At 41.9% G+C, this 26551-nt stretch overlaps 1 protein-coding gene across 3 annotated transcripts in view; it reads left to right on the forward strand.

Moving 5' to 3' along the window:
• TSPAN14 (tetraspanin 14) overlaps positions 1 to 26551 on the forward strand; it is a 330168-nt gene that overhangs the window by 89596 nt on the left and 214021 nt on the right. The window contains exons 2-4 of one of the 3 annotated variants that reach the window (XM_078643331.1): positions 4278 to 4361; positions 4520 to 4606; positions 25193 to 25291. In XM_078643331.1, the coding sequence (XP_078499457.1) occupies positions 25211 to 25291 (81 nt within the window). In that variant the 5' untranslated portion in view covers positions 4278 to 4361; positions 4520 to 4606; positions 25193 to 25210. The remainder of the gene's footprint in view (positions 1 to 4277; positions 4362 to 4519; positions 4607 to 25192; positions 25292 to 26551) is intronic. The other 2 variants (XM_078643330.1, XM_078643329.1) reach the window with 2 other exon arrangements.

Consider the following 26551-nt stretch of genomic DNA (forward strand, 5'->3'; position numbering starts at 1 on the left):
GTTCCCAATCTCCCAACACACTTCATAATTGTACAGTACATATATACTTCCTTCAGTGGACATGTTCTTTTTTGTAGGATATAACCCAAAAAGCCTTCAATGCACACTTTTTGGCTCTTTCCATCCATTGTGCAGGAATGCATAGAAAGTGATGTCAAGAGACCTTCGAGGGCTACTCTGCTTCTGTCTCATCCCTATAGCAATACCTTCTAACTGAACCTTCGCTCAGCTTTACCTTACTTTCCACTCCTCTGCTGTGTGGGACCCTAGCCTTTTAAAGTATTCTCTGCAGCTCACCCTTGCTGGGGTGAAGTTGCAGTTGTTTGCAAAGGGTGCTCTTGCATAGCTCCTATTCCATTAATAACAAAGTGATGCTTTGAACGCCTTCCACTTTACACACGCGTTTATTCAACTGAGAATTACACCTGGCCACAAAGTCTTGAATGCAGAGAAAACCCTTTTGCTCTGGTAAACACTGGTCAGCCTAGTCTAGAATTAAACATTAGGGGAAAATGATTTATTCAAAAACATTATGGGGAGTAAGCTTACAAACCAAAAAATAGCTTCAGTGCATAATGTGCAACAGTTCCTGCCTACTTCAACCTCTCTGTCTACATAAGTTGTGATCTTAAAAAACAACTTTCTGGCCATTTTATAGCATTGGGTTTGGCATGTAGCCGCACTCTTTGTCATCAGTGGCTGCAGAAGCAACAGACTAACTTTTACCAGTGGGTTAATTTTTATTTTTATTTTTGGTGCGCATCACAAAATGTGTTATTTTGTCCTGAGAAGACTTTTTAGAGTTTGTGAACCCTGTGTTTCGGATTCCGCCCTTTTTAGAATGTACTTGTGACCCTAATTTGAAATGTGGCAGCTGTCGACCATAATAAATCATGAGAATATTGGAGGTCCGAGCGTTACACCTTTTAACTATCAATTCATAAAAGGTCATCAATTAGTACTAATTAATGAATTTTTTTGATAAACAGATTTTTCTCGAATTTAGGCAATTGAAAGTGGAAAAGATGAACAATTGACACACCTGCCTCACAAATACAAAGTAAAGTGTTGTAACTGTCCCTTAAGGGAATGCTGACGGATGTCTTCGCGTAGGAGACCTAATTGACTGGAGACATCTTTCTGGGGATCTGACGCGAGGCTTTGTTCCAAGCGATGCATGCATGCTTCTAGTTGGGTGATAAGGGAGGAGCGCTCATGTTCCTGGGCCTTATTGCATCTGTTGGCGAAGCCCCGTGATGTTGCATTACTAGCAGCCCAGAAGGTACCAACTCGTCTGACCGACAGTCATTATTATTAAAATAAATTAGAATTTCAGTGCGAAGTGACTGAACAAATGTTTTATCCTTAAGATACCAGGCATGGAGATGCCACCTGGGGCGTAGGCCTGATGTAGGGGGTCCAAGATGAAGGATTAGAGCAGAATGATTCAAAATACTACGTGGGTATATTTGAATTTGGGTTAATAACCGACAATTTGGGGCAGGCAATAAAATGAAATCTATTTGTAAGTATGATGGGCCGCTGAGGTGTGTGTAAACTGGCAAAATCGCTGGTGCCACGTATTCCAGGCATCACAGAAGCCTAGGGTAGTGGTCCAGTCAGTGAGATGGTACGCCTCGGTTTGTCTAGAATTGGTAGGTTATCCAGTGGTATCTAATTCTGGATCTAGCACGGGGTTAAAGTCAACCCCTATTACAGTAAGACCCTGTGGGAGATGCAGAAGAAGCTTAGAGAGGTCTTAAAGGCAGGCATTAAGAGTCCGGCGGCGTGTAGACGCACATCAAAATAACCACTTGTCCCTCCAACGTTCCTGTCAAAGAAATGAAGCATCCCTGCAGGTCAGGCGTTTTGTGGCGAAAACTGCGAGGGGTAAGGAAAGTCACTTGAGGATAGCAACTCCTCTGGCCCCATGGAAATATTCTGCATGAAAGACTGTTATTTCCCTTACGGGCCAGGACGGGGCAACACTCTCCCATAAGGTGAGTCTACTGAAGTAACAGCACCTCCGGCAGATGGCCTCGGGCAAAGGGGAAGTCCGTGGCTAGTTTCACTCAGTCCAGTATACCTTTAACGTTCCAAGACAATATTTGAAAGGGATGGGAGTGATTGCAGACAGTGGTTGATTCAAGGACAAGACATGTTGAGGTCCAGTAGTACGGTGAAGAATATGACAATGGTGCGCTACGAGCGTTTGCCACTCCAAAACTGCATTCACAGTTATTGAATAAGTGTGTCACAATCTAAAAAGGAGGGAAAAGGGTGAATTAATATTTAATGCATAAAATAAGACTGAAGAAACAACAACTTACACATAAGGCTCGGCCCCCCAACTCCCACCCCTCTCCACTCTAGAAGCATCTGTCGCCCTGAAAAGGTTCCTTAAGAAAAACAATATACACTACAGTGTAGAATCATCCTAGGGAGCAACCCCATCATAGTAAGGATAAAGCGTGAGGATACTAGCCGCAATTCTATTCGGGAAGAGTGTCCATAGGAAGAACCTTTGAACTACTGGATAAATATTCAAGCATGTCTGGGAAACAGATTAGACAGTTTGTGGAGCCTGATTTCATGTAGTTGTCAAGATTCAATCCCAGGCAAATCAGAGGGCTGCAAAAAAGATCAGAGCACATTTGAGGAGCAGCCAGATTGGAGGGCATCAAAGTCCGAGGGTTTGTCCAACTTCAGTCCCTCTTCCTCAGCCTCGGAGGCAGGGTTCGAAGCAAGCTGAGTTGGTGGCAGTGGCAGTGGCTGTAGCTGGGGGGGGATCATGAGAGAGACTCCCATCTAACAATGCTACGTCGTCTCTGAGATAGAGTGCGTTTCCTGAGGGGCTTTGGCAACGGCCGCAGTTCCAGATTGTCAGCAGAGTCCGATCGGTGTGAAGAGGAGGTAGTGGATCCGTGTAGTAGACAATCCTCCCTAAGCCACTGCCATACAGACTCTGGAGTACCCAAAACATATGATTTGTTGACATGAATGACAGAGTCTAGCTGGGGAATAAAAAAGACGATATTGAAGTCCCAAGATCCTGAGTTTCTGTTTAACCTCCATGTAGGAATGCCGCCACCGCTGCACCTCACAGGTGTAATCAGGAAAAAGGAGGACTTTAGTGTCACCACACATGAGGTCTGAGTGCTGTTGAGCCTCCTTGAAGATATCATCCCTTTTTAATCCAGCATTCTACATAGTACGCTATCCGTTGTGGTTCAACACCCTATGCTTCTTCAGGAACTCCAGTGATGCTCACATTATTACGACTGGAACGGTTTTCAGCGTCTTCGGGGCGTCTATGGAGCTCGGCCATGTGGGTGAGTAACGTAGAGGCCTGGGTCTTGAGAGTGAAGAAAACATTTTCAATTTTGGAGATCCGAGATTCGGCTTTCATTATGTGTGCAGTGGTGTTTCGAAGATCCTGGCGCAGCAATGCCACATCCATCCTCACTGATTTTCGTCTCCACTGCAGTCTGTGATGTCTGGATAGCTTGTAGGATAGTGGTAAGTTCGCTAGATGGAGAGCTGGATGTATCACTTTCAAAAGGGCATGATGGGCTGCCTGTGCCTCCCGAATTGTATTGATTCATGCGTGTCTCTGAGGTAGCAGAACATATGGGTTCATCCCTACCCATTGCGGCAGAATCCTGGAACAGACAGGGGTTAAGGTGAAAGGGGCATGGCGGCCTTTACACATAAAAAAACCATTTGTTTGACAAACAGATGCTTTTTTTTTTTTTTTTTTTTTTGGGTAAAAGCCCCAATGCCACGGTTTCACTTTAATAGCGGCCACACACCTTTTGTTAGGCACTGCTTTTTTAAAGAATGGGAAGCGGCCTTCATGCACGTGAAAGTGCGGCATGGGGGATTTGACAAAAAAAAAGAAATTTGTCTCACATTTGCAAGAGTTAAAACTGTTGGCATTTACAATGCCAATAGCTCAAACTCTTGCAAATGCTTGTTTTCTTTTGTAAAGAAAATTCATTCAAAGCTGTAATTATATGTAAATCTGGTGCAAGTTTTCTCTCAAATCGGCCTACCATACTATGTACTGCTGTTGTTCTTCTGTGGAACATTTTATTAGAAATGTAAATTCTGCCTTATAAATAAGGGAATGTGAAGAAATCCTTTTAGAGGCCTACAGTGTCTCAGTATGTCCAGTAGTGGCTAGAAAATCTACGGCAAAGCATAAGTGAGTCAGTTCTAGGGAATTAATTGTCATTTGCAGACGTTTACATCAGAGCGTTATTCTATTTTAACAGAATTGGGCATGGACTGAGGGTTATCCGCTCCAGGCTGTGCGAGGAGTCTCCCGGGCTACACGGACAGATTGTACGGGTTGTAAGGTAAATACCGATCACATGATGATACCTTATTTTCCATGGGGTTAGAACTAATGAACGGATTCCAGTTGACAACTGGGGCGTTTTGTTTAACTCAGAAACGTTTTTCCTCCACCCTTGACCTGATTGGACCTTTTATATATCCCCCCTCTCTTTTGTAGAACACTACTTATCTTGTGCAGCGACAGAAACAATAATCTACCTAGTTTCCACTTCATGAGAAGGCTTGGAGGCTGTACACACACTAGGTAGGTTTGACTCTAATCTTTAAGGACCTTTGTGGGTAGACGACCATGGCCATAAATGAGGGAATCATTGGCCCTTAATATGTCTGATTCGCTTTCCCCCCTCCCACCCCTTTCTTTTATAGTGATTACGGAAACGATTTTAACATCACTAGTTGACGAAGAAAGGTGACGGGCCCCGCCGGGTCGGAAGTATCACCGGGGGAGCGGTGAGCCCATTCTTTTTAGTCCATCTTCACAGATTTTGATTATACCTTGACTGAGTACCTCTGTTGGGGCAGTCGTGCTCAATACACTAAATGGTTTCTCCCTTGTCCCCCTTTTTGTCTTTTTGTGTATCTTCATACAGACCTACAATTGGTTTATGCTGTAGAGGCAAGGTGTGGCTTATTACATTATTTGTTTGTTTTTTGCACATGGGAGCACATGTGTTTAAGGACACTAATCACGGTAGATGATCTTGATTCTTGCCCCGGTTCACTTGGCGTACACATAGTGGAGCTTATCTTTATAATGCAGCAATGTTTTTTCACGCAATGCCAGAGTGATGTTTTCCGACGGTGAAGTTGATGCATGCATGACCAGATACTATTCTGGGACAGTTTATTGACCACTGCAGCGCGTGCACCATATAGAGACGTGTCGGCCGCACTGGGTGACAAATTTGCATTCTGTGTGGCACTAATTAATCTTAATGGATGCTATACAATTGCTATACACTGTATGCCATATATTTTAGTTTTGTATATGTTTGTATCTTTCCCAGCCCTGAGGAGTCGCGGACACTCTGTTCCTAGCGCGACGAAACACGTGTTGGCGGGTTTTTGGAACGATTAAACCTTGAAACTCATGGATACCTAGTGTCAAGAATTCTGATTAATGCCTGTTGTCTTTGTTTTAATAATTGTGCTTTTGCGGTTTACTGTTACCAATGTAAATGACCCTTGTGAGTGTGTGCATAGGCAATTTTTGTAGTTCTAGGGAAGAGTTGTTTGAGGCAGAAGCTCAGTCCCATACCCTTGTGAGTAGTTTGTTCTGCACAAGAATAAGCTTCCTTCTTTGGTTAACGTTTAGCTGGAGAACTCTGGCTCTTATCTCATTGTCTGATTGTTTTTCTTTAGTGCTTTTTGCCTGCCACAGATTATGTGCGTTCTTGCTTCCTTTTTTTAGCACTCATCCAATTATCAATTTTCTTAATACCTTTTTTCTTACACTTCAGGTTGTTTATATGCTCCTTATCCTTTTTTTCATAGTACAACATTTCTTATATATATGTTTTATGTAATACTTAAACATCACCCGAGGCAAGAGCCTTGCAATGACGTTTCAAAAAGACTGGGCAGTGCATATGGCTGTACGGTCTCATCAATTGTTTAGTGATCTTCCCAGTGTCTGAAATAGCTGCTAGTATCCCTATCTCAGGAAAGTGAGCAACATCACAAGCAATGTTTGTGGTGTTCTCCTCCCGAAATATTTACTGTTGATGCTCCTCTTCCTACATCTTATATTAACAATTTATTTGGCCCGTAGGCCTTGCAGGTCTTGTGCCCCATAAAACCCAATAAGGACTCTTTGTGAAACTCTTCTCACTATTATCCACTCCCACCATTAAGTCCAGCTGTCACTCTTCTTTCTACCAGTTAATTTCAAATTGAATTTGAAAATCCTTTATCTTGCAGATTTTGGCTATTTGTGTAGCACACTTCCACAAACGTAGCCCATGATGCACCCATCCCCACAAACTCGCTCTTGACGTAAGCCTCTTTTCCTACCCTAGCACTCCTCGGTTTTCACTGTTCCTATTCCTGTCTCTTCCTTCTAACCTCTACTTCATAATACAGGAGAACCTTAGTTTCAGAATTTCCTCACCCTTGTAGGTCTCACGTGCCAGGTAGCCCTCGATGCGCCCCGGACTCAGCAGAACCTGACTCCGAATCAGATTCCTGGAATGCACTGTAAAATATTTTCTGCAGATTCAAGTTTCTTTTTTGCCGTAGCTAATACGCCCAACATCTGCCACTTTGTTTTGGGGTTTTCCATAGATCATTGTAGTACCTGATGTTACCAATGCACCTTTGGCTTTGTACCTGTATCTGGCCAAGGGAGTCCCCAGTGACTTGGAATATCCTTACAACATATGGCGAAGGGTATTTCATCCCATGTATTTGTATGGCAGTATGGTACAGCGTGCCACTACTATGACCAGTTCATGGCATTTTTAATGTTATTAGTAGCTGAACAAGAAAAGTAAAAGAAGACTAAAAGAAGGAACGAAAGGAGGCAATGATAAAGGAGGATTGAATGATAAAAGACATACATTTAAAAGACTTGTAAAATAAAGAGGCTTATGGTGAAGGGTCTTACTCTATGGAAGGAGAGACGTTCTTTGAACTGTATTCATAAAAGCCCACATGTAAATCATTTTGACCGTTCTCCTGTCATTGGACTCCTCCATTATTCAATGGTATGCACTTCCCCTAAGAACTTAATAAAGCTAAATATTTATGTCAAAAATGTAAAATGCTTGATGGTCCGTTACATAGCTTGATAATCAATGTAGTTGGAACATTATATTTATGAATTTCCTAGTAGAGTCAGTCAGTAATATTGCCCATGTGAAAAGAAACTCTTTTAATATGTCACTGGTGTTACTAGAGGAAACATTCTTTTATCCTCTCTGGCCTAAATGTGACCAATCAAATGTAGTGACTCCTTAGACACATGGTCTACAGTATTCTTCTGAAGGTATATTATAGGAGCACTCACGTTTTCATTGGGTTGTGTACGGTTGAGTCCGTTTGTCATCGTACTTGTCAAAATCTACTGGCTTGGAAGAAACCATTGCAAGTTTGCAATATGAAGGGATAAATGCGGTATGCACTGCAAATAGAGGAACCACCTTTCGTAGATAAGATCCAAGCAAAATAATGCACATTTACTACAAGGGGTGCCACTACGCGAGGGTCCCCCTAAATAGTACTTAATTTGTCAAAACAAATAAATAAGTGCCACGAAAGGAAGGCTTTCTTAGGAGCTCATCACCAGTGCAGTCATGCCATGTTTGCCCATTCCCAAGAGTATCAATTCTCGGTTACACCTCAAGCCTCTTTCTTCCACAGTTCTACATTTTATGTCTCGTTACTTAACTTTAAACAGTTCTTTTACGTCCCTGCTTTCTCCCTTTGTCACTGTTTTCCCAAAAATGCAACAAAAGGCTTAAGTTACGCGCTAATACAAAGATTCTTTGACCTCCTAAAATATGGAATATTCATAACACCCTATTTCAGTTGGTTATTACTGTATTGCTGTATTGATGTAGTTGATACATTTTACCAGATCATTGCTTCACAGCAGTATTCCAAGTTTTCAGGTAGCTAGAGTCTTAGATTGCATGTATTGCATCATATTTGGCATATGGAAGCTCCAGGCGGGAAAGGTAAGCATTCAGATTTTACATATTGCCTACAGAAAACTTTTAGCTGTCCGTAGTCCAGTACCTATTACGGAAAGCCCCATTATTTACATTGGTCTTTGGGTCATCATTTTGATTGGAGGGAATGCTCACTTTCAGGGAACTACTTTTTAGGTCTCGGCTAGTAACGCGCTGAAAGCGCGTTCTCGCCAGAGAACTATTGTCGGCGTCTCAGCAGTCTGAGAACACCGAAGTGAGACAAAACCTGGCCGCGCGCAGCGTTTTCCCATAGGATAACGTTGTGCGCGCGGCCAGGTCTTGTCTCCAGAGCCTGGCAATGCAGAGCGGATCGCGTCGCGCGCCTCTCCCTCTCTGGAATGCAGGGGGAGTCTGCATACCAGCGCGCGGCGCCGATAAAAGCTTCGCTTCCAATGCGTCTGTCGTCACCTCCCCTACGTCTTCTGACTTCACTGGCAACTTTTTAAAAAAACACTCAATGGATTGCCCCACGCGTCTGAGGACCAAAGTACTCGCCGGTTAAGCCCTGCAGAACTAGATTCTATTTGGTCTCTTATGCACCGAGTGAATACACCAAGCACGATAATCTGACAGGATATATTGATAATCTAGGCATGAGTAATACTCTTTTTTCACTCAACATTTATATTAATTAATTATCTAATTTCACACTTTAAACACCATTACTAATCATCGCTTTGGCCCATAAGAATTCAAGCACCGTTACACTGTTGCTAGATCATATGGCAGCATGCTTGCAAAACCTTGTTAACAGCTCCCATGATTATTCACAAGACTCAATTAAGAAGGAAAGGTAAGCGTTTAACTTCGGTTAAAACAAAATATAACGCGGACACCCGCGTGCAGGAAACCCTACTCTGCTGCGTCGGCGATTTCTCCAAGCAATCCCTTAAAAGAGTCCGGAGGCAGGGAACATACAATGCACCTCCAAGACCCTTTAACATTCGCACAGCCGCAAGCGAAATCCTTCTTCATACAGACAAATGACCTCACTGAATCTCCGAAAGCAATATTAAACCCCACTCCAAGAAAGCTCTCCTTGTAGTCTACACATATACCTCCCCATGGCACTTTTCATATTTAGTCTCGCCGCTTTAAACGCCAACTCCCAAAAATGAAATCCGCTGTCAACGCACGTGGCCGGCACAGCAGCAGTTATAAGCCTTTATGCAATAAGCATGGTTGGTGTCTTCCAAATTTCAAAAATTGCGCTGGCCCTTCGAGGACACTGTACTGCAGAGACTTTACTATTAACCAATAACTAGACTCGATGCATGTTTTTTGGGACCAGACTTGGGTGTAGCAAAGGTAGCGATTGGTTGCTTCAAGTCCAGCGAGACCGTTGCCCGTCAGAGAGTCATGACCTATTATTCAGTGATGAAACGCTGGGCGGGGCCAACGTGTTCACTAGTCCGGATAGCGGGTTGGACGTTGCAGGCTGCGCTTTCTTTGTAAACGTTCAGTGGTGCTTTTATTTTATGCGTTTTTATATAGCGCGGACTTTACCCGAAGGTGTCAGAGCGCTTCACAGTAGGAACAGTAGTGAAACAAGAGGAAAAATTGCAAGTCAGCATGTTACAAAAGCAAACTTTACGTTAAATAAGGCAATAGTGGCAATTGTGCATGTATCGAGAGCAAACAAAATACAAGATGTAGCAAACGATACGTTACGAGAGGAGAAAAAGTGACGTGTGTATGTTGCAAAAGCGTACAACGTAGAAATAGAGACCGTATAATACTGCACTAAATGGCAGATACTCAAAACACAAGAACAAAGGTTACGTTACATGAGGCAATGATGGCAGTTGTGCATGTATCAAGAGTAGGGCTCTCGTTTTTAAGGTATTTATTTTTTCCCATTTCCGTCTATTTATCCGTATTTATTTTTGGTCATTTTACCTGTATTTATCCACATTTATTTTTGACACAAGAAAAAAAACCGCTAAAGCTAGTATTTTTCGACATTTATTTAAGTTGACATGCACACTTGCACTAGGTTGTTATAGTTTTTACTACAGTGAAAGTGTGTATATAAACCCCTTTTAAATATCACTATTCACCCAGTGACTGCATGTGTATAGTATAAACCCCTTTAAAATGCCAGCTTTACTCCAGTAACTAGATGACTCGTGTTGTGGTGTAAGCAGCTGTTTTATTTGAATTTTGGGATGGATACATTAAGCATGATTTGCAGAAGAGAGAGTGGCGTTAAATGCGGGATATATATATACAGTTTGAAATCAGAGAGTATGTGCAGTAACTTAAGATCAAGGAGGTGTCAGGGTGCTGCACGAGAGGTGCTCGTCAGGGCAATTTAAAACTCGCGAGGAAGCTGGGTGCTCGCATTTGCCATGTGTGATCTGCCCCCGGACTCGGGCAGCGAGTGACAGGCTCTCAGCGGGTGGCATTTCGACCTATCTTTATAGAGTCTCTTCACTGCTCAGCCTCCAGGTGCAGTAGGGGCATCACAACCACAGCAGCGCAGGGGGAGGGAGGAAGTAGGCGCCGTGACTTAATGATGTGCTGGGGTCTTGAACGCGAGTTGTTTATTCTGCAGATCAGCCCCCAGGAGTGTAAATCCCGGGTGTCCGCTTTCCCTCTATTTCTCCTCAAATCTCGAAGTTTGAACTTTGTGAACCCTCTATATGGAAACAGCCATGTCAGAGGGAAGTGCACTCCCCTACAACTGTATGGGTGGGGAGGCATGCGGGCAGTTATGCGGCACTCCTGTTTAAGGTAAGCCCTGTTTAGTGTGAAGCCCCGTCTTTAGAGGAAAGCACGATTTTCAGTCCTAAGCGCCCCTCTGCACATGTATCCCTTTCCGCCCCGGCCTCTGACACACAATGGCCGCCTCTTCAGCATGACCCTCCGAGGGACTAGCAGCCCCGCTCCTGAAAACTGTGCACACCACAGGGAGCATGAAAGGCCCGAGGCATTCACCCTCTGAGAGCGAGGGGCTGGATTACAGGCGCAGCAGCTCAGCCATAGGTTCAGCAGCCCCGTTTGAGTGTAAAATCACTGAACGGAATACTGCACACATGCGGCGGTAGCCTGCTAAACAGCGTGTGCGTGTTTTGTGTGCAAGTGTGGAAGGGGATGCGTACATCCGAGGGTATGGGAACGCAAACGATATATACCGAGGTGGGTGTGGCTGGTATGCGTGATGCACTAGGCTCCTACATATGTAAACTCGGTGCACGTGGCGTGTACAGGCTCCAAAATGATGTAGATGACGTGTACAGAGGCAGGTAGGAAGGTTGCACATTGTCTACAGACAGAGGCAGGTGTCGTGCACCTGTTATGCACAGAGAGATGTATGCTAAACATTATGTGTATAATTGTAAACATGAGGCATGCAGTGGGTGCACACACACACAAACACACACACACACATAACCACAACCATACACAACCACAACCACACAGCATCAGTGCACAATTTCTACAGGCACAGACATACACCATCATCCATCAGTGCACACATCAATTGTTAATGCATCCACAATTAACTATTGTAGCAATTGCAGTATGGCGCACTTTACTTTTAAACATATTCATCTAAAGCGCAGCATGCCACCATTGCTACAAAAATAAAGACACTTTATTTGGCCTAAAATGTATAGACTTTTGTTGCAGTTGGTGTTGCAATATTTAGCAATGCCAATAGCTCAAACTTAATTAACCCGAGACCTATTGCATTGTAAATGCTTGTTCTTTTTTTTTTTTACAGCACTCCATGGGACCTCATGTAGTTTCTTGTTCTCTCCCTTGTTTGCAGCTTCCACCCTCAGATACCTGTCCCCCTGAGCGCTGTGTTGCTCCCTCCTCCCAACAGCTCATCTATTGCTTACCCAACCGATCTCTGCATCACTTCTTTTTGCCTTTTATTATGTTTTTTTAATTTCTCCTTCCCAGCAGCAATCTCCTCTGTCGCTCTCCCTCCATCCTTATAACCAGATGCTCTGCCACAGTGGTGAATTCTTTCCCACTAGTGCCCTCCTTGCTCCACAGCCTCTCCCATCGCAAAATGTTATTCTATTAAAAAAAAGTTTACATTTGGGGGGGGGGGTGACGGGGGCTGCAGCTGCAATTTGCTGCCCAACTGCTTCTTTTAAAAAGTGTGCTTTTGTGCAGGTTTATTATATTTGTATTTGCAACTCCACGATTAGCTTCTGCCATCTTGGGCAAAATGGCAGCCAAATCAAGCCATATATCATGTGTGGTGACACATACGCATCCATACCGCATCACAGTGGGCAGCTGTAGTGACATGATGCATACTTGTACATGTGTGGTTCGAGTCGTCCAATTGACGTGGAGGCGTGAGCCCCGTTTACTCAAGGACATTACTGGACGTGGGGTGTGTTTAATTAGGACTACGCTATTTCTTGGATTCCACACCAGTAGATTGATATATCAGGTGTATCTAGACATTTGCGGGAATCCTCATTCAGAGGGCGCTCGAACATTTTTTGCCCAGTTGTCAACAACCGATGACAAGCTCTAACATTTACTGGCCAAGTTTTTTTCAACTGATGACAAACTCCTCGTCGTGGTTTTCGTCAACATAACGTCAGTGAACTTAGGGCCACACAACTTACGTATTACGGTCGCCCAATTTATATTCCACGAGCGACGCAGCTTTATATTAAGCGTGCTGGTGAGGATATAGATGAAGCCTACCATATAGAGTGGGAGGATGGTAGCGATACGAATGTGTTTTTGAATGACTAAGGCCTCTATGGTTCTAATGGGATGGTATAACTTATTATCCTGAGGAAGGTGTTGGCTAGAAATTGTTTGCCCACCAAAACGCGTTGATACACAAGAAAGGGAGAACTACTTTGAGTCCGGTTGGGAGACAATAAACCTGACACAAAAAGCACAATTAATAATCAGGATTGATCTCCAGTACACTTTTGTAGCTCTCCCTTGGCTCTTAGGAATTATTTCTTTCTTCTGTCCATAGGATTGTTTTTAACTTTTATGTTTTTTATTATGATGTATATTGTCAATGTAATTGTGAATTTTTAATGTATTTGTGCATTGATTATTGTTTACTAGCCAGAGCTGGTTATTTCTCTTTTTAATAAATTTGTATGGTTTTACCACACATATACTAGTTGCTTCGCATTTTGAACAATTCTGCATTTTCCGATTTTGGCTGTTTTCTACAACTGTTGTTGCTATATGTATGGATGATATTTTGAGCTGAGTGTGTGCCTAGGATTGAAATTACCAGAGGGGCATTTCATTGTCTGACAAGTGTCATTTGGTACCCTGCTCCTTTGGGTTTTTGGGTCCCTCTCTCTTTTATTAGAGATGTTCCTTCCCTGAAACATGACTTCTTTAACATCATTTTGATTGGAGGGAAGGCTCACTTTCAGGGAACTACTTTTTCTTTTTTTTACAGCACTCCATGGGACCTCATGTAGTTTCTTGTTCTCTCACTTGTTTGCAGCTTCCACCCTCCGATACCTGTCCCCCTGAGCGCTGTGTTGCTCCCTCCTCCCAACAGCTCATCTATTGCTTACCCAACCGATCTCTGCATCACTTCTTTTTGCCTTTTATTATGTTTTTTTAATTTCTCCTTCCCAGCAGCAATCTCCTCTGTCGCTCTCCCTCCATCCTTATAACCAGATGCTCTGCCACAGTAGTGAATTCTCTCCCACTAGCGCCCTCCTTGCTCCACAGCCTCTCCCATCGCAAAATGTTATTCTATTAAAAAAAAAAAATGTTTACATTTCAGGGGGGGTGACGGGGGCTGCAGCTGCAATTTGCTGCCCAACTGCTTCTTTTAAAAAGTGTGCTTTTGTGCAGGTTTATTATATTTGTATTTGCAACTCCACGATTAGCTTCTGCTATCTTGGGCAAAATGGCAGCCAAATCAAGCCATATATCATGTGTGGTGACACATACACATCCATACCGCATCACAGTGGGCAGCTGTAGTGACATGATGCATACTTGTACATGTGTGATAAGGCATGTATATGTCATCAGGCTTCTTTTCCTTTAAAAAAAATGTTTTTCAGGTACGCTTCATAGCAAAAAGCTCTGGCAAAGCCAATAGGTCTGTATTGGCATTCAGCATGCAATACTTATTGTCTTTGTCATCAAGTCTGTTCTTTTCCTTCTTCTATTGCTTGGGAAAAAACACTTATGCAGTGGTCAAAAAATATGTCACTATTTTCTAATCTATGGGTTGTTGTCAAGTGTCTGTGATGTTTTATGCGTAAGATTTTTGACGATGTTTTAATGTAAATTTTATAATTTTTTTTAAGAAACTTGAAGAGTGATGGAAAACACAGGAACATAAATGTCAAGCTGTTTTTTTAGGGCATATATTTTGTGTGGGCAGATTGTTTCGTGCCATATCGCAGAACATTTGTCTGCAGCTCCAAGCCATCCTCCCTCGAGAATTTGACATACCGAGATAAGAAGAAAAACAACAGATGTTGAAAAAAGGAAGGCGGATGCACTACTGAGTCTGGTTTCTACAAAACAGCATCATTATTTCCTGTGTTCTGTACGTTGTTGTTGAGTGAGTGTTATGTATAATGGTTTGAAAATGTCTGTATGTGGAATTATAAGGCACAGGTCTAGGTACAAAGCAATAAACGACTGCACAAAGGTGAGGTGATCGAGAAGGAAGGATGAGAAACGGGGTGTAGACAGGAAAAGCCTGGTCGATCATCTGGGTTAAATATACATCAATAGGGTTTTCATCCTGAACAGCTGGTGTGTGGGAGCTTGCCCTATCTAGGTCCAGAGAAAGTTCCAGCATAGTAAGAGAAGCTTTTGTGTCTTGTGTCGGAAAGTGGAGTGTTATGTGGTGTGGGAGTTAGACCTCACCTGTAATACTATCACATTACCCCAAAGATGGTCCTTGGATTCACACTTGTATACCCTTAGCTTAGTCCTGGTAGTGTGGCAAAGCACAGTCAGGCTTTTCTAGAGGAACACCTGTTAAGCATTTCAGAGTACCAACATGGAAGTTAATTTATTGACACGACTTGAGAGAAGTCTGACACCAATTTATTAAAAAAAAAGATTGTATTTTTATCTTAATTTAGACACCAAAACCAATGGAATATCATATATATATATATATATATATATATATATATATATATATATATATATATATATATATATATATATATATATATATATCCGGAGCTATTGATTTTTAAAGAACAATAAAATCAGTGCAGAATAAACCAGTGAAACTCTATCATTGCGGTCAATTTAAAAAAACACTAGTGATAAGCGGTCACTTGCAGGTCTAGTTGCGTGGTACCCTTGCAGGGCAAAGGTGATGAGGGTCACAGGACTAAGCCACAATAAATGTTACATGGCCTGTGGAGACTGGGTGCAGAATTGTCCCCGCTGTCCCTGGTGCTGAACGGCAGCCGCAGGAGAGCTGCTTTTATTCTGAAACAGTGCTGCAGGGGGGAAAGAAGTAACAATACAACAACGATGTGGTTGCTGACATTAATTGAAGGTTGGATGGAGTTCCCTCTAAATGCAGCGTCGAGTGAAGAGGTCGATTGCCGGACTGGCGAAAAACAATCCTTGGCAGCAATAAGTAGAGCGGAAAGCAACTTGGATGTCCAGTGGTCCTGGGGAACGTGGTAACTGCCTGTAACTTTGTGGAAGGCAGGACTACAGTTCCCACAATTCACTAGACCATCTGGATTTGGCAGTCCCTCGGATGGCCCGATGACCAGCGATTCTTTGGATCTGGAGTGTTGTTTTAGCTGCAGTTTGCAGGGGACTTGTGCCACTAGTCCAGGGGTGTCGGAGGGTGCTTCAGGCTTCCACAGTGTTCCCTCTGTCTGGGGGAAGCGAGCGATAGACTAGGACAAGATTCAAATCAGGGATGAGAAGGCATGTTATTTGATATCAATCACGACCTATTTAGGAGGTTTCCTATATCTTCTATTCCCCTTCCTTTATTTTTTATCTTAAGCGTGATGAGTTTGATGATGCGAGTACCATGAAACCCTCATCGTGCTTGCCTTATAAGGTGTAGTATGCAGATATAATGTTAAAGAGAAGGAGGACCCCACACAGACTTATATGGGACTGGGGGGAAACAAAGTTATAAAAAACTCTAAGTCCCAAATAAGTGGACAATCAAAGATATATCCACTTGAAATTAAGAATCATTAGTAGTATTATACAAAAAATAGCATGCCCCCAGGGGGCGGGAGAGGTAAAGGTTCAATTAGGTATCTAAATTTATGTCTGAGGATTATATATCATCAAAATTGCATTAACACAACAACAACCACATTAAAAATCAGTGATGGGACCACTACTATAGTCCGACAATTAGGGCACATAAATCTCATCAATTGGAATGACAGACGAATTCACAAAAAGTGTTTGGTAAAAATTCTGATATACAATTTATTCATACAATTGTTACATAATTCATAATACAAATCACAATATTAAAACATTGATAAACAAATAATCTAAAACAATTTATCAAGAATAAAAAAGAATCAAAGAGTCGACGCGGCGTTTCGGTTTTCTTTTTGAACACCTTCTTCAGGACTGATTCTAAACAGTTAAAAAAGCACAGAATTACCATCCACTTTAATTTTTACACATAAAAAGTTCGTCTGTCATTCTATTGTATTAACCCACAGTGACATCTTTTCTAGGTGTATAATATTCCAATTTTGTTCATATCTGGTCGCTTCACATATTATACAACCGCTATTGTTATTCTCACTGTATATATAAAAAACACAATTTGTACAGCATATCCATCTCCACTGTATGAGATATCACATTTTTTATTATTATTATTATAAACGCCTTTCCCCTGTTTTACTTGTTTACCTCTTTCTGAGCCATATGGCCCATGCTACCAGCCCATTACCGCTTTATTGCTATCGTTACATCTAGTACAGCACGCTTACCTTATTCCAGATGGAGATAATTATCTCTACTGGATGGTGCTGGTTCGATTTCGTTTTTATGGGTTTTTCTATGATTTCCCCATTCCGAAATATTTTGCTGAATGTGCAAATTCTTGTTGTTTCTAAATGGAAAGACAACACATCTGATCTTGATCGTATATAGATATTTATTTTAGGTTTTCTCATGTCAGTATTAAGGAACACTGAGATAACCCCTGATTCGCATAGGTAGTTTGTCATTATACAACTCTTGGCCTACAAATAAAGTAGTGCAATACTGACGTGAGAAAACCTAAAATAAATATCTATATACGATCAAGATCAGATGTTGTTTTTCCATTTAGAAACAACAAGAATTTGCACATTCAGCAAAATATTTCGGAATGGGGAAATCATAGAAAAACCCATAAAAACGAAATCGAACCAGCACCATCCAGTAGAGATAATTATCTCCATCTGGAATAAGGTAAGCGTGCTGTACTAGATGTAACGATAGCAATAAAGCGGTAATGGGCTGGTAGCATGGGCCATATGGCTCAGAGAGAGGTAAACAAGTAAAACAGGGGAAAGGTGTTTATAATAATAATAATAAAAAATGTGATATCTCATAGAGTGGAGATGGATATGCTGTACAAATTTTTTTTTTATATATACAGTGAGAATAACAATAGCGGTTGTATAATATGTGAAGCGACCAGATATGAACAAAATTGGAATATTATACACCTAGAAAAGATGTCACTGTGGGTTAATACAATAGAATGACAGACAAACTTTTTATGTGTAAAAATTAAAGTGGATGGTAATTCTGTGCTTTTTTAACTGTTTAGAATCAGTCCTGAAGAAGGTGTTCAAAAAGAAAACCGAAACGCCGCGTCGACTCTTTGATTCTTTTTTATTCTTGATAAATTGTTTTAGATTATTTGTTTATCAATGTTTTAATATTGTGATTTGTATTATGAATTATGTAACAATTGTATGAATAAATTGTATATCAGAATTTTTACCAAACACTTTTTGTGAATTCGTCTGTCATTCCAATTGATGAGATTTATGTGCCCTAATTGTCGGACTATAGTAGTGGTCCCATCACTGATTTTTAATGTGGTTGTTGTTGTGTTAATGCAATTTTGATGATATATAATCCTCAGACATAAATTTAGATACCTAATTGAACCTTTACCTCTCCCGCCCCCTGGGGGCATGCTATTTTTTGTATAATACTACTAATGATTCTTCATTTCAAGTGGATATATCTTTGATTGTCCACTTATTTGAGTATGCAGATATAAGGCTTTGGGTTTTAAGGAAATGTTTAAGTTAAATGGAGCACACAAAGTTCGTTGACGTTGAGTAAGATTTTGACAAACTTTCTGACACCGATGATTAGTTAGGTAGCGGTGTCCAGGGCGCTCCAGATGCCTGGGGATCAAATGTGATTCTTTACCTTCGGTGAAGAAGGTGTACCTCCTTTCGACTTGAAATAGGACAAGAGTTGTTTAAGTGTTCTTCAAGGAGAAAAGCTTTCACTTTGCAGGGATTTTTTTAAATGTTGGCAAGTTCTTTGTGTCTTTTTGAGAGGTGTGCCCTGATGCTGAGAGTGGTAGTGATGTGGAACTTTACAAGTTTGGTGCAGCTGACCAGCTGCGTGATTAAGTTGTTAACGTTTATTGTTGACCGGTACTTGTGTATACATTCCGGTTGAAAGTTTCTGGCTATTCGCACAAACTGTCTTCTTGTGGTTGAGCGACAAGTACGAATAAGATATTCAGGCATGGTCTGTATGGCAGGTGGTGTTATTTCCAAAATTGATTTTAGGTCCTGAGTACATAGCAAATGAGATTTGCTGCGAGACATATTGTGTACAATTAAGTGGGTTTACAACCCGCCCACAGCATACCATTAGTTGTATATGCTGTCACTTTCGTTTGTAATCTTTTGCTAGCTTATCTCCCGCAGACATTTCTTCCTTTCTTGTGCTAGCTCCACCTGGAGCATGTATCAAGTACGTGTTCGTCCTCTGCTTTTTGCAATGCACTATTTATTTATTATATTTTTTTAACTGTATCTATATTATTCCTATCTGTGCAATGTGCTTTCCTACTTTTAACACAGGCATGCAGCTTTTTATTTATGGTGCTTTCCCCCTGTCTGTCATCTCTATTGACGTTTTAGTTAGTTACATCCGCAACTGTACTATGTAAACATTCAGATTTGTAGAGCGCATCTTGTCACCCGTGAGTATTTCCAGGCGCTGGCAGGATCCAGTTGATTAGCCGAATAGCCAGGTCTTCGGGGACTTTCGGAACTCTGAAAGAGATTGAGCTGTCTGTGGATGAAAAGTAGCTTATTCCATGTCTTTGCTGCTAGGTAGGAGCGACGTCGCATCTGCTATGTGCCACTCGAAGTAGTGGTTGATGACTCATGGTGTGAAAAACTGCAGAGCAATCTAGATGGTTGAGGAGACCTGGGTTATTATCAGGGATTTGAAGTGCAGCCTCAGCTGATTGGTAGATGGCTGTCTGGTGCTGCATCCAGGCAGGTAGTCTTTGAGGAGGAAGTTGTTCTTGATTTGTTTATATGTAATTGAGTGGTAGCTAGTGTTCCAGTGACTTTATTGAAGAATGTTGGATGCAGGAGTGATCAGTAGTTTTCTTTATGAATAGATTGAGGTTTTCACTAGAGGTGTTCACCAGTACTGAAACTTGGAAAATGCCGCTTTCACTTTAAGTGATTTTAAGCTGAATCAAGGCTTTACGGGTCCTCCATGAAGAGGGGTTAGAAGTTGGTTCACATTAGTCTATTCTGAGGTCATAGTCTTTGAGAGATGGCTGGGACCTGTCATTGATTTCTGTAATTGAGATCTTCTTTTTGAAGAAGTTGTTGATGGTGTTGCATTTTTCCGTTTAATTATATATGGTTGGGTTGGGTGGGGGGGGTTTACACTGTGCTTGATTGCTTTGAAGAGTCAGAGGTGGAGAAAATCGAAGCTGGTGGCTTTTGTGGTTAGTTTATTTGAGGAGCTGTAGTGCAGGGCAGGTGTGGTTGATGCTTGGCTGTTTACCTGAAACTAGCTGATGTTTTTCTGTTGGTTGATAAAGTTGCAGGCTGTTTGATCTTGGCAGTTTTTTAGTATGCAAAAAAGCTTCCTTCAATGTATTGGTTGTTGTGTTACTTGAGTGGTTAAAGTTTCAGAACAAGAGGTTTACAGTAGCCAGTTCAGTCTGTGGTAATGAAGTTGGAAGTCATAAAGGGAGTGGTAATGAAGTTGGAAGTCATAAAGGGATTGGGGGTTGGGTGGAGTCGGGACTGAGCCCTTACTGGTATTAGTCTCGGCTGTAAAGAGATGGCAGTGGTGTGTGGGAGTGGAGCTCAACGTCAGTCCATGTTAATTTGTAGATGACAACAATACCTGTTCTTTTGGATTGGTCACTATGCTGGGTGCTGTAGTACGGATCCGGATGCCTAGGACATCTGAAGGGGTAGACAATAGCCAGGTTTCAGTTACCAAGATAGCATGACTGTACCGATTGACTGTGTTGTCTCCCTGCTCCAGGTAAGCTTGTGGACTGTATAATGTGTGATTGTTGTGTGCTAGAGGATACCAAAATAGATAGGAGTAGTTATGGCCTCGACAAGTTTTGCAAACGTATGCAATGTTCAAAACATTTGACAAACACAAAGGTGAAGGAGTGACTATCAGCCCAGGCAAGTCAGCCCTTGCACTGAAGTACATGACTTTTCATTCGTCTTTAGACGATTAGGCGTCATGCGCAGTAGGTTGACCCCTCAACACGTGCTGTCTGACATGGTGTGTGTAAGCAAAATATAAAAAGATAAATCAATGAGAGTGTCAGACAGAACCTCCCCCTTCTATATGATTTTTTTTTTTTTAGGATAATTTTTGTATTGATTTTATTTTTCTTCTTAGAAAAGATAAATCTGGCTAGGCAACTAAGTATGTATTGTGGCTTGACCTGTAAATGCTTAGCAACTAAGATTGCATACCTTAGAGTCAAGACATGTCCAGTCTCACAGTAAGAATCACCTATGGATCTCTCATGTGCAATAGATTGTTTTCTGTCAGCACCAAGAGGCTATTGAAATGGTGAATAATGCATGTTAAAAATGCGCATATAAGGCTGCAAAGCCATGGTACTACTTCATATAGCTGCATGGTATGAGCAGTTTTCAGTGCCATGATTCCATAATCTGTCGACATTGAAACGTTGGAACCAAGGATAACAGAAGCACCAAGCCTATACAAAAGCTAGGACCTTACTTTTTCTGACCTTTGTTGGCATATCGGGAGTTTTGCTTGTATGTTATTTTGACCGAACATATTGGTTCCTTCTGTTAAACGTTGAAGTGAGACACCAAAAATAAACAAAAAATGCAAAATGTGTATGCACAGCTATAACAATCGCATGCAAAATTTCGAAGACGAACTGGGGCACCTATTTTGGTGATCTTGGTCAAGCATAGTAGTTTTTGTTTTTGCTTAGGTTCTTCTGTGTTTCAGTCTCTTGATCTTTGAGTGCCAGGCATGCACTTTTGTATTTATTTTTTGTAAGCATCAGTACTAATCACATTTCTTGTGCCGTCATTGCGTTCCGCTTTGCATTTTACTTGTTTTTTTATCCCGGTGGTCTCCAGTATTTTATCCAGTATTATTCCAGCTCACATCTTCAAGGAACAGTATTTTAGGCTGATTGATTGTTCACCTCTTCCACTTGCTTTACCTCCTCCCTCGGTCCTCTCCCACAATGTATGCCAACTGGACCATGCACCGTAGGCAGTTCTTTATTGGTAGCAGCTTGGTTTGCCCTTTATAAATGCCAAAACCTGCCTACAAAATTGTGCAGTGTCTGCATGTAACTGTTTGCCATCTAGATAGTGGTTAGCGACTCTGGCGGTAAGAGGGTGGGCATGAAGTATAGGATGAAAGATAGGGCATTCCTAAGGAAGAGGCACGTATGGGGACTGCTGCTATGTTTTGATCGTATATAGAGATGTAGTTTGTGACTAAAGTTGGGGAGAGTTGAGGCAGTCAAGGAATTTGAGAGAAAAGAATTGGAGGGTTGAAGGTGGGAACCCAATTAAATGAATGTTTATATGGGAAGGACAAGAGGAGAGGTTCTAATGGGATATTGGGAGTGGTGGAAACGGAGATGTGGAGCACTGGAAGCAAGCTCGTGTAGAGCCTGTTCAGAAAGCAACGGAACTATATATGGGAAAACTGGGGTGGGGGCTAGGGATTTGAAAGTAAATAAGTGTAGGTATGAGCATTCACGGCCACCTATAAAAGGGTCAAATGAAAATGAAGATGGCTAGAATAGGAGGACCAGGTGCAAAAGGATTGGAAATACAATAGAAAGGAGCCATGTGAGATAGTGAGCACATACAAGTAACGTTTTGGAAAATGAAGGAAGGCAACATGTCCGTGAAAGTAAAGATGGGCAGATTCGGAGAACAACATTAGAATGAAAGTAAAGGGGAATATGAAACACTGGTGAGAATGATCTAAATATGTCAAGAGTGGGCTGGAGGTAATGATTGGTAGAGCTGAGTGTATATTTATTTGCTTTTTGCTACAGAACGTTAGAGTTTCATTATTTCTGCCAGTGTGTATAACTGCAAAAACGTCTCGTGAGATGGCAAATATAAACCCTCGAATTGCTGACGTTTTGCTGCTACTGAAATCAAAACCCATCTGTGATTCTGTTTCTCTGTTATTACCTCTTTAGAAATGGCTTAATTAGAAGCATTTCTCTAGATCTTGTTGCTGAGGTGTGGGACAGGAAGGCAAGTATGCCCATGGTGTGTAAATGTGTCATGATTCATCCCTCTGACCTCACCGACACTTTTATATGCAACGCTTCACTCTGTAGTTTCTCAAGCTCATATTGGGTTCCATGTTGGGTTCAGTTGCTTCAGTAGAATAATTTGGAAACTTTCAAAAGGCTACCTCCTGTTGGACGTGGCAGTTTCTTGATTGTCCTGGTTTGTTTCCTTAAATAACACCCACTTGACAGGGATGAGATCTTGCTGGTAGGAGTTCCAGAATTGAGATGCTTTGTGCAACATATCTGTCTCTTTTCACTGTCCACTTTCTACTTTTTGGCATTATTGGATGGATTTTTGTATTAGTGCTTCTGTAGCCTTTTAACAGTACTCCAGAGTGTCAGGCTGGTCAAGGTATTCCCTTCCACCTATACCAAGTCAACAAATAATACCTATATTAAAGCCGTAGTGATTTGATTCCTCTAAAGTTTTTTCTTCTTACCCATCCCACCTCATCACGGTGGAGGCCTCCCGAATACCGATAACTGTTTCTGTTTCATGACTTGCTGTTTTAGTGGATGTGGCTGGGACATAGTTGATTAGTTAGTATCAAATTTGGGGTGGGGAGCTTGTGGCTTAAATCCTATGGAATGCTACAGAGACATTTTAGAAGAGGTGACATTGGTGTTTGACATTGTAGAAGTGATATTGACTGTAGCATAGAACGGGCTATATAAACACCCTTTGCTGCCAAGCAAAAAATCATGTCTGTAGCACGCCCTTTCATCTCATCCAGTCATAGGGCATCTTGCTAAAGACATGTCATAGTGACTGGTGCAAATCATTACATTGCCATACGTAACTGGAGCATTGTTAACATCCTAATGCCTATATACTACGAATCCGTGTCTGATAGACAACTTGGCAGTTGAAGTTACCGTATTGACTCTTATCCTGCTGACTACATACGCAGGGCTCATATGAAGGCTACCACAATGCTAACTAGGGGAATGAAAAGGATCTTAGAATGAAAAAAAAACCTCCCAAGTCCTTATTATCAGCAATTCAGAGATGGTAATTCTGGGGTTTGTGGCCACTCGTGTCAAAACCATTATCTCTTTCCTTACTCCCAAAGGAAAATTTGCAGTGATGCAAGTTTGATTCCCCTATGTAAAGTAGATGATCCCACCAGGGAATCATGATGTTTCCAAGCCCTACTGTGGAGATACTCCTGCGAAATGTAACAAATTGGAGAAATCCTCAGAGACTAAATAACAAAAACCTCAGTCTTACCTTTTTTTGTAACTTCTTTTTATTGAAACATATGTGCGGTCCACTAATACAAGCAATATGTAATAATCAAAACCTGGTTTGACAATTATAGGAGCAAGGTTTACAATTTCTATACGTTGTGAATGTGGCACCCCATACACCCATAGATAGTAGTCCATCCCCTGCCCCATCAGGTCCTGTACTTTGCCCATGGATTCCACATTTTTTCCCATTTTTTTGGGGCAACCTCAACTTTTAGACAGAATTTTATCTGCCTGATGGCACCAGTCTAGATCCTGCTTCCAATTAGTAAGTTTTCAGTATGGTCGGTGCCCCCCATAATCTTGCTATATTGCGTTTCGCTACCACTGCAGCCTCAGTCTTACTATTTATCTACTTCTTTTCTGCACGTCATCTAGCAAAAGCCTGAGGCTGTAATGCATGGCCAAAAGGCATTGGCAAACCCAGTAGGTAATAAAGGTGTGACCTATTGGCTTTGCAGATGCTTGGCTACTTCCTCACCAGGCAGTAAGTTAATGGATAAAACCGTTGCCAAGAACGTCTGCTCTGTGAGACACCCTCTGATCCTTAAGATGGCTAGATTCTGTGTGTGCTGCAAGAGGCCAATCTGTTTCCCATTCAAAGCTTTGGAAGGAAAGGTGTATCTCCGCAGTGTGAAAGACAATCGTCGCATTGCCTCTAAATGTTGTCATCCCTTTCAGATATTAAGTGTAAAACCTGTGTGATAACTTTTTCTTGGAAACAATCTGCAAATCCTTCCAGAACGTCTCATAGAGTATTTTAATGTGGCAAAAGTAGGAAGGAGATGCTAAAAATCCTATTTCTGCCCTGGGTTTGTCATTCTTATAGAAGGAACCCTGGTAATCCATTGTGTACTTCAAATGCCTATTCGAAACTGTGACACCTTTTACATTGTACACGTCTGAGTAGAAGGTCTCTATGTGGCTTCTGAGAAATTCACAGCTACAACTTAAAAGCTAGGTGTATTCTGCCATACTAGATCTGACCCCTCAGTAGATGCAGTTGACAACAGGGCGTTCTTTCTTGGCTGTTTCAGTTGTGAGACAATCATTATTTTGGGTATTTCATTTAACATTTGTTTCTCATTTTCTTTGTTTGCAGATTTTGCTGCTTTAGAAGATGCACTATTACCGATATTCCACTGCGGAAGTGAGCTGCTGTTACAAATATCTGCTGTTCAGTTATAACATCATATTTTGGGTGAGTGAGTCAACTTCTTCTCTCCTTGTGACGATCTTAGACTGGTCTAATGGTGATGGGTGAAGTGAGCTCCTTTTTAGGTCTCGGCTAGCGCAGGCTGCGCACATGCGCAGTCTCGCTAGCGAGACTTAATGACTCTGAGTAGCGAGGGTAAACTCCGCCCCTCTTCTCCATTGGCTGGCCTCCTAAACGGCAGCCATCCATTGGAGAGGAGGTCTCAGTGACGTCATTCTTTCCATCTAAGCCCCACCCCTTTCGGATTGGGGGGTGTGTTTTTTAGGTTTGTTCTACCCTCTTCTCCATTGGCTGGAATGGTAAACAAGTCAAAATCATGCCCGTTGTTTACATTCCAGCCAATGGAGAAATGGGGAGAAAGAAAAACACGCCCCCCAGTCTGCAAAGGATGGGGCTTAGTGACGTTTCCTGATGCTCCTTTTCTCGACTAACTTTTTTTCTTGTCTGTCTGGCGCTTTTTCACAATGTTCCGTTTTGACATGTTGCGGTCATTTATTTGGTTGTTTCCACTTTTTTACCCCACATGTTCACTTTACTTTCCAGATTGTTTACGAGCACATAACTTTATTCGTCTCCCCGTTCGTTTACCTCGCGCACAGTACATACAGGACCTCGCTTCCGAAGTCCCCTCTCTATATCTATTCTGGTTCACCACCCACATCTCACACACTTCCTGTTTTCACAGTAAGGGCGAGCCGCAATAGCTCTGACGGCGTCCTTGGGACTTTGGTTTACTCGTGTGACCCACTTTTGACCCTGTTGGAGTAAGAGGCTTCATTTGCCTGCAGCCCGCCTTAACGTATCGCTCATCACCCGCGAGTACTTTTGTTTTTTATGAAGCCCATTGAATGATGGCATGAACTCCAATTCCGTTCATGACGACGTATTCGACTATGCACTTGTTTTGTGTCTCCACGGCAGGGTTTGCCGGATTGGCTCAGTGTCACACACAGATGTGACTCTTAACCCTGCAAGCCTACACCGTGACGGCTCAACACACACACATCTTAAAACATTCCTCGTATCCCAATCACGCACAAACAAACTGGCCCCTCTTGGGCAAAAAAAAAAAAACTGGAAGAAGAGGCAAAACTTCATTTTGTTCTCGTTCAATATTTGTTTAAGGTTTGTTTTTGTAGATTTTTAGGCAAGGAGGGAAGGAAAAGAGAGAAAAAGGGCCTGAGAGTGTGACAAAATGTTAATTTAGGACAAACCGATATCACAGAACATGCTTGTACGAGTGTG

The sequence above is a fragment of the Lissotriton helveticus genome, chromosome 5_1 (genome assembly GCF_964261635.1).
Source record: "Lissotriton helveticus chromosome 5_1, aLisHel1.1, whole genome shotgun sequence".
Lineage (NCBI taxonomy): Eukaryota > Metazoa > Chordata > Amphibia > Caudata > Salamandridae > Lissotriton > Lissotriton helveticus.